Below are 9,577 nucleotides of genomic sequence, written 5' to 3'. Positions count from 1 at the left end.
AACTAAAAAGCCTCTTGATGAAGGTGAAAGTGGAGAGTGAAAAAGTTGGCTTAAAGCTCAACATTTAGAAAATGAAGATCATGGCATCTGGTCCCATAACTTCATGGCAAATAGATGGGGAAACAATGAAAACAGTGTCAGACTTTATTTTGGGGGCTCCAGAATCACTGCAGATGGTGACTGCAGCCATGAAATTAAAAGACACTTACTCCTTGGGAGAGAAGTTATGACCAACCTAGATAGCATATTCAAAAGCAGAGACGTTACTTTGCCAACAAAGGTCTGTCTAGTCAAGGCTATGGTTTTTCCAGTAGTCATGTATGGATGTGAGAGTTGGACTGTGAAGAAAGCTGAGTGCCGAAGAATTGATGCTTTTAAACTGTGGTGTTGGAGAAGACTCTTGAGAGTCCCTTAGACTGCAAGGAGATCCAACCAGTCCATCCTAAAGGAGATCAGTCCTGGGTGTTCATTGGAAGGACTGATGCTGAAGCTGAAACTCCAATACTTTGGCCACCTCATGTGAAGAGTTGACTCATTGGAAAAAGACTCTGATGCTGGGAGGGATTGGGGGCAGGAGGAGAAGGGGACAACAGAGGATGAGATGGCTGGATGGCATCACTGAGTCAATGGATGTGAGTCTGAGTGAACTCTGGGAGTTGGTGATGGACAGGGAGGCCTGACGTGCTGCAATTCAGGGGTCACAAAGAGTCAGACATGACTGAGTGACTGAACTGAACTGAAGACTCAGACAGGAAAAGTAACTTGTCCAAGATGATACCATTAAAGCTGGGATAAGAACAGGGATCTCCAATGCTCAGTGCCTGTTCTGTTTTTACTGTGTTATATCGTACTCATCCTACAGTGGTCTTGGAGCTTTAGTTGTTTGCTTTTTAACCACAAAGCAGCTTTTTAAAAAATCACTTTCTGGTTCTGATAAACGAGTTACTGCATAGACATTTCCCTTTCCTCTTGCAGAGTTAACCATTCTGATTTCAGAGAAATGATTATTCTAGGCATGCATGCATGCTAAGTCATTTCAGTCATGTCTGACTCTGTGCAACCCTATGAACCACAGCTCGCCGGGCTCCTCTGTCCATGGAATTCTCCAGACAAGAATACTGGAGGGGGTTGCCCTCCTCCAGGGAATCTTCCTGACCCAAGGGTTGAACCTGTGTCTCTTGCATCTCCTGCATTGGCAGGCAGGTTCTTTTATCACTAGCATCACCTAGGAAGCCCACTTCTTTCACCTCTCCCAATTTATAATCTCCTGAATGTGTGAACATGGCATGATAAACTAATGAAGGCTATGCAATTTAACATATATAATCTGAATCCCTACTATGTAAATGAAAATGTTTTATCTGATCCAGGCACCTATGCAGCTGGAGGACTCTTAGAACTTCATATTATGCCCACAAAAAAAGTTAATCTATGAGTGAAGATTTGAGAGTGAGATCTTTAAGATCAGAGACTACATCTAAGTTTTCTTTTACATTCTCAGAACTAAGCACTTTGGGAACATAGCAGATGCTCAATAAATGCTTATTTAAATAAAGAACATAAAAATTATAATGTTGATTGTAAGAAATGCAGTATAAGAGGGACAAACAGGGACTTAGATCATTTAAAAATACACCAGTAAATATTAATTAGATGCAAGGGAGGTCAGGGAAGGTCTTGTGGAACAAGAAGCACAGCAAATGGATCTTAAAAGAATGGATGGAGGTAAGCTATATTCACTCGCAGATGTGCTTTGATTTAAGCAGTCCAATGTCACACTACCACGGGTTAACACCAGGACATTTTAAGGAGTTCAAAAATGAACCTATAGAAAAAGCATTTAAAGATAATTAAGGGGTTGAAATTAAATGCCTAGAGGAAGAACAGAGAAGGTATTTTAAATGAATCCATTTTCTGATAATACTATGAGGCAAGCAATTTCTTTGGTATTTCATTTCCATTCTTTCCCAAAGCAACCAAAAACTTACAACATCATCACATATCGGATGCTTCCATATTGATTAATAAGATGATATCCCATCTTCTATACTCAGATGCCCAGAGTGGTGTCATTCATACATACTATCAGTCCCCTAAGGTCTAAACCAGTGCTTCTTAAACTTTAATATGCATACAAATGACAAGCACATTTGGTTGAAATGAACATTTGGCTCAGTAAGTCTGGAGTAGGGCCCAAGATTCTGCATTTCTAGCAAATTTTCAGGTGATGTTAATACTGATTGTCTATGGACTACATTTTGACTAGCAAGGTCTTAGACCAATGTTTAACTTTGACGATCAATTTGCAACACTTGAGGAGCTTTTAAAAAATACCTATGCCCAGGTTCTACAATAGAATCAATTAAACCAGAATGTCTAAAGGTGTGGCCTAAGCATCTTTATCCTTCAAAACCTTCACAGGTGTTTCTGATAAGCCCAAGCTTGCAAACCTAGCTGGACAAAGAAACTATGTGATACAGGCAGGATGGGAAAAAATACAGAAGATTGGGGGGCGGGGAGGAAGTGGGGAAGAGAGGAAGAGAACCTCTTTCCTCACAGTAAATCAATGTTTCTCAAACTTTTATGGGCGTACAAATAATCTGTGAATTTTCTTTGATTCAGTAAGCCTACAGTAAAGATCAAGATTCTAAATCAAGCCACATTTTGATTATCAAAAGTCTAAATGAGTGATTCTTGAACACTGTTGCATCTGAGATCTTTAAAAAAAAAATCTATGCCTGTCTCCTACCTTAAAATTCTGATGCAATTGATGAAGTAATTGACCAGGCATGAGGAGGTCTAAAAAGCATACTAGATGATTCTAATGTACATCAAAGTCTGTGAACCACCCCAAGGCACAAATTCTGTCAAAGTTGTTCAGATTGTGCACCAATCCAAATCTCTGAAGCACCATTAATTACCATGGTATATAAGGATCACTGAAATTACACCAGAAATTGACTGCTGGATCAACTGATTCATTCACCTCTCCTCCTCATCCTGATAACAAGAAGTGATGCAAAACAATAAGTAAGGAAGCAAAAAAATTGATCTTATTTGTAAATAACTGATGCTTAACTTGCTGAAGACTCTGGACGAGTGCTCTAAGAATGGTTTTGAAATGCTGGAGGTAAGGTGAAGGTTGTCAAATGCTGGCAACAAGATTAAAAACTGAGTGGGCCATTAGCTTTTTTTCTAGGATGAAGAACTCTTGAACGCTCAACTGAATCATGTAATAGTACTTTGAGCATTGAAAGAGTATCTAGTAGAAAAAAATAAGTATATATGTTTACATTTGAAAATGTCTTCCTGAAACTAAACTTGAATCTATTAGGGGAAGAAATTTGTACATGGCAGCATAAAGTATCAATACTTAAGGTACAACAATTCAAATGGGATATGGATATACTTCTCTTAATACACATTTTCTTCTATAATAAAATTTCAAGTTAGCTACCAGTTTTAGCTGTGCCATTGGCATCAACTCAGAAAGTGAGGTCAATGTGTAATTCACCACTCTTTATATGATCACTATCTGGCTAATTCAGTTTTGCAAAAGTCCATGAACCAATGTGTATGAGGACTTTCACCATGTCTTTTGCCTGAAGCAATTCTGGTACCTCTGCAAAATGACCACAATATTGGCTTGGGACAAAATTATTCATTGCCTTGGAGTCAGTACTGCGATTCACGCCTGTATCACTGCTACAGATTTTTTAGAACTTCTAGCATGATTCTTCTCAGATACACCTCTGAGATTTTCCTTTCTGAAATCCCAAGCCTGGCAGAATAACTAGAATGCTACTGTTATCAGTATGAGATATAAACCACCTAGAACTTTGTGTGACATGTAGCAAATTTTACGGGCAAAGAGGGGAAATAAAAAATTATTGCTAAGAGATACATTTTCTTTTTATCATGGGCCAGGAATTCATGTATAAATTGAAAGCAAAATGTTACAAAGAACATTTGCCAGATAACCAAGTTTAATATTCAAATAGCAGGTGTTCTCTTAGAAAAAAAAAAAAAGCTTCTTAGTAAAATGATACTCTGTTGTTAATTTCATGTTCTAGAAATACTTAATCAACTGGAATATTACAGACATCTATGAATTTTTGACTTCTAGTTTTAAAATGGATTCTATAGTAAAGTTAATACATATATGCCTCATGTATATTTATTGATATGGGGTCTCTTCTATATGTACATCATTGTTAGTCATGGAAATGCCCATCAGCAAATCATAGGAATAAATTATCCCAATTAAAATTTGTCAGCTTGTCTGAATCTATGTTGATTCAGTTATTTTCACACTGGAAATGCTTACCTAAGTTGAAATACTTAACTCTTATAATTAAATACTTTTTTGAACATGTACCTGCTATCACTTGACACTTGAGTTTTACTAATCAGCCCAGAAATAGGTAATCCACCACCACTCCCTGATCCTGAGCACATTACCACAATGACTGACATTCTTCGTTTAAAAATAAAACCTTGTTTCAAATATAGCTTCTCGAGTTCTGGGTAATGAATATAGTTTCATAAAAGTTGACATCATTTTTTCTGATTTCACCACGATTAAATACATCCAGTGTTCCTACTGGATATCTGACCACATCACTCAAGACTCTTGCAAGCTAGTGGGCGTTTTAAAGAGGAGGAGGAGGAGGAGGAAGAGGAAGAGACCTGCATAGATGGAGTTAAACCCAAAGGCTATCCAATCCTACAATTTTAATAGTCATTTTGCTTATGTGAGTTAAATATGCTATCAGAAGTTGATTTTTACAGTTCATGTACCAATTAGTGTGTATACATTATGCAGATTTGCTTATGAGGAAAATATTAATATATACATATCCAGAACTAGTATATGCATCATGCCTGGAGCCAAGCAGTACTCCGATACACTGTTCTCCTTAGAGGTCAGTTCTAACGCACAGTTTCAAATAGACCCAATTTCTCTGCTGATATATATTCAAAATGCAGTGGGATGTGGTCATACACACCCAGAAATACCATCTTCGTGGGGTGGGGGTGGAGAAATCCAAACATTTTTTTTCTATAGCAATGCATTATTGGATATCAGATACAAACGTGCCTGTCAGCAATCCTAAGGTAAATGAAATATATTTATGTGAACCCATCCATTCTACAGAAAAGAAATTGCTTTATCAACACATCTCGCCTCCCCCACCATCTAAAGACTCTTCCCACCCCCCTACCTAAAAAGAAAAGAAAAAAAACTCATCACACTTCACTACGCAACTGATGGAGTATTAAACACTGTCTTCCAAGCTGTGGGAGTTAAAAAGAAGTCGCCTTCCTGCCACACTTCCCTGGTGCTGCAACGGACATAGCATCTCCTCCTGTCGACCTAGTATGATGCTCGCTCCCCAAGCACTGCAGTCCCCTCGCTGAGGACTGCCCTGGCCACACGCACATGCCGCGGGAAGTCCCCCGATGGGGACAGCCACATACCTTTGCTCTCCATTTCGGTCCCTTTCGAGTGCTGGGAAGTTCAATGGAAGTTGGCCGGAAGATGCGGGCCCGCTTCAGATTCCCAAACCCGGGAAGCCAATCTGATGATTTCGCCCGTACTTCCTTTCTTCCCCTCAGGCTTCCTGAAAGATGGGATTTCTTAAACCTTGAAACTGCAATCAGCCACCAAAGGACACTTAGCAGCAGCAGCAGATTGCCTCTACAGGGGATAGGTTGCGACCTGGTATTCATATGCATGCACGGTGCCCGCTCAGTTTGTTTGTTTGCCTTTTTACCTGGGTCTGGAAGCAGCAAGCAGGAGCTGTCCTCGGAACGTGGTGCTGCAGGTGTAGTGACAGATCATCCCACTTTGCTCTCTGGATGTACAGCAGATTTGCATGGGCGCTGGCACGCATGCGCAGGGCGTCCCCCCCACCTCCCCTCCTTTTCGCCGCCTCCCGCTCCCCCGCCCTTCTTTGCTTCTCTCCCCAATACGGTCCTTAGTTATCCCCGCTGAAGAGCTCTGGCGTTCGGTCACTGGAAGCGCTGCTAAAAATAAACGCTGGACCGGATTTTCCTTTGCAAACTAGCAAATGGATTGGATTGGGATTGTGTATCAATCCAATACGATTTTCCAAATGGGATTACGGAAGCCTTAGAGGAAACTGGGGTCTCCAAGCTGGGTATGGTTTTATTCAGAAGCAGACAGGAGAAAAGAGGAGTGTATTTGCGAATCCCATGTAATGGTCACAATTTGGGGTTCTCTTCCTAGTTGCTGCAGTAACTTTCCAGGTGTATGCCTCCGAACCACTTCCCCCACTGACTTTACGGGTCTGTTTGTATTTCCATATCTGTTTTGTTTTTTCTTCCGGGATAGAGTGGGAGTAGCCCTGGACCTACCAAAGATTAATATTCGCCTGCTGCTTTGCTACTCAGACTGAATTTTCTTGCCTCCCTGATATCCCTTTGGCCTCCAACTGAAAACTGTCCATGAACAGGCTACAGGGCTTCTAAATTCTCCGAACAAAGCCACTGAGGACATCCTGGGGTGTTTTTTAGCTTCTTTCCAACAGTCTACCAAGATGCAGAGTCCCCAAAGGTAGAGAGGCCCTTTATTGATAAGAAGTACTTTAAAGCTGTGTACATAATCATTTTTATAAAGATGAAGAAGAAAAATATTTTTCTTGTATAAGGTACTAGAGAAGGTTTCAAAGCCAAAAATACTTTATAGCACTCTTTTCATAGAATATGTTAAAAGCCCACACTATACTTAGTTTATCTGCAACCTGTGTAATAGGGAAATATTTACTACCTTTTTCTTTTTCAATAGTCCAGATTCTGCTGAGAGATAAGTCTCTCTTTGAGAATAATAGTCTTATTCTCAGACGTGAAAATAAACCTAGAAAACTAGTATCTAGAATGGCTAAGGGAGGAGCTATGCAGGTTAATCCCATACCCCAGGTTACACAAAGATCCCTCCACAGTAAACTTCTAATCCCAATTTTCAAAACATTGAAATACAATAAAATATACTGCCAACAAGAAACCTGAGTTAGACTATAATTCTATCTTCCTCTGGTGATTCAGAGGGCATCCTGAGATTTCTCCAGTGCCTTAGGGCCATGATTACAAATATTAATCATGAAGGCTCAGCCAGACATGGACATCCTTGTGGAGGAGACCTGTTGATAACTGCCATGGCTCAGCAAAGCCTGCCTCCATTCAGCACTGGAGAATCAAAACACTTACGTATGGGATTACAGGTTACAACCTAGGATCTACCAAGCTGTAGGCTCTCCTATTGCATGCCCAAGAAAATATTTGGGGGGTGGGGAATCACAAAACTCAGTATTTCTTTACATTTTGATAGATTTTTGAAGTAGGTTATAGTGACAGTAGATCCTTAAGAATAATAGAAAAGTAGATCCTTAAGAATAATAGTGTCTTTGGGATAAATAATTCCTGCCCCTAACACTGCACCCATTACATGCTCTTTTCCTCTCAGAACTTTTAGAAAAGGAGATACCTTTAGAGTCCATCTATGCATACCTGTAATATTTATTATTTTACAAATGGAGAGGCAAGGAGGGAACTTGACAAGACTCATGTAGTGGAGCAGAACCAGACTCAAAACCTAAGAGTCCTGGTAGCAACTCCAAGATGATTTCTTACATAACCACATCCCCACTATCTACAGTGACTGGAATGGGGAGAACTTCTGATTTCATAAATTTTCATTATTTTTACTCATAATTTCAAAAACTCAAATGCTTCAAAATGCAAAATCCATGGTGTGACATTCAAGACCTTTCTGTTATCTGGATCCAAACTACCTTTCAGGTCTTCTCCAAGATTAACTCCTACACAACACTTGCCATTCAGTTCAGGTCACTTCAGTCACTCAGTCATGTCCGGCTTTGGCGACCCCATGAACCGCAGCATGCCAGGCTTCCCTGTCCATCACCAACCCCCAGGGTTCACCCAAACCCATGTCCATTGAGTTGGTGATGCCATCCAGCCATCTCATCCTCTGTCATCCCCTTCTCCTCCTGCCCTCAATCTCTCCCAGCATCAGGGTCTCTTCAAATGAGTCAGCTCTTTGCATCAGGTGGCCTAAGTATTGACGTTTCAGCTTCAACATCAGTCCTTCCAATGAACACCCAGGTCTGATCTCCTTTAGGATGGACTGGTTGGATCTCCTTGCAGTCTAAGGGACTTTGAACAGTCTTCTCCAACACCACAGTTCAAAAGCATCAATTCTTCAGTGCTCAGCTTTCTTCACAGTCCAACTCTCACATCCATACATGACTACTGAAGAAACCATAGTCTGGACTAGACAGACCTTTATTGACAAAGTAATGACTCTGCTTTTTAGTATGCTGTCTAGGTTGGTCATAACTTTCCTTCCAAGGAGTAAGCGTCTTTTAATTTCATGACTGCAGTCACCATCTGCAGTGATTTTGGAGCCCCCAAAAATAAACTCTGCCCCTGTTTCCACTGTTTCCCCATCTATTTGCCATGAAGTGATGGGACCAGATGCCATGATCTTAGTTTTCTGAATGTTGAGCTTTAAGCCAACTTTTTCACTCTCTACTTTCACTTTCATCAAGAAGCTTTTTAGTTCTTCTTCACTTTCTGCCATAAAGGTGGTGTCATCTGCATATCTGAGTTATTGATGTTTCTCCCGGCAATCTTGATTCCAGCTTATGCTTCTTCCAGCCCAGCGTTTCTCATGATGTACTCTGCATATAAGTTAACTTGCCATATAAGTTAATTTGCCATATAAGTTAACTTGCCATTATCCTAAGTAAACCTCAAGATTCTCCTTTTCCGTAACTTTACTTACACAGTCATTTTTGGAATAGCTTCACCTCATTACACCACTAACACAAATATCTACATGTTCAAATCTTATATTTTCCTCAAGATTCAGCTAAAATTCTCTCACTCCTACAGTCTTCTCTGATCCTTTATATCTGAAAAATTCTCTAATAGGTAAAGCAATGTTGTTCTACATTTACCTCTCATATGTCACTTGTTACTTTCTATCTTGTATTATAATTATGTGTATATCTCATTCCTGTTACTCATCCTTACTTAAAAAGGAGGCTCCTGATTCATCTTTGTATAGAGTATCTTGAATATCAGATCAGATCAGTTCAGTCGCTGAGTCGTATACAACTCTTTGCGACCCCATGAATCACAGCACGCCAGGCCTCCCTGTCCATCACCAACTCCCAGAGTTCACTCAGACTCACGTCCATCGAGTCAGTGATGCCATCCAGCCATCTCATCCTCTGTCGTCCCCTTCTCCTCCTGTCCCCAATCCCTCCCAGCATCAGAGTCTTTTCCAATGAGTCAACTCTTCGCATGAGGTGGCCAAAGTACTGGAGTTTCAACTTCAGCATCATTTCTTCCAAAGAAATTCCAGGGCTGATCTCCTTCAGAATAGACTGGTTGGATCTCCTTGCAGTCCAAGGGACTCTCAAGAGTCTTCTCCAACACCACAGTTCAAAAGCATCAGTTCTTTGGTGCTCAGCCTTCTTCACAGTCCAACTCTCACATCCATACATGACCACTGGAAAAACCATAGCCT

At 40.5% G+C, this 9,577-nt stretch overlaps 1 protein-coding gene across 1 annotated transcript in view; it reads right to left on the bottom strand.

Moving 5' to 3' along the window:
• Nucleotides 1-5,874, bottom strand: part of FGF12 (fibroblast growth factor 12) — a 604,298-nt gene extending 598,424 nt beyond the window's left edge. Inside the window, exons 1-2 of the mRNA XM_010833427.1 lie at nucleotides 5,778-5,874; nucleotides 5,482-5,624 (exon numbers count right to left, since the gene is read on the bottom strand). Of these exons, the coding sequence (XP_010831729.1) occupies nucleotides 5,482-5,494 (13 nt within the window). The 5' untranslated portion in view covers nucleotides 5,495-5,624; nucleotides 5,778-5,874. The remainder of the gene's footprint in view (nucleotides 1-5,481; nucleotides 5,625-5,777) is intronic.
• Nucleotides 5,875-9,577: the final 3,703 nt, after the last annotated feature.

This window comes from Bison bison, unplaced genomic scaffold (assembly GCF_000754665.1).
Source record: "Bison bison bison isolate TAMUID 2011002044 unplaced genomic scaffold, Bison_UMD1.0 scf7180017863646, whole genome shotgun sequence".
Classification (NCBI taxonomy): domain Eukaryota; kingdom Metazoa; phylum Chordata; class Mammalia; order Artiodactyla; family Bovidae; genus Bison; species Bison bison.
Note: the sequence above shows the minus strand (reverse complement) of the source record. Positions and strands in the feature narration are given on the sequence as shown.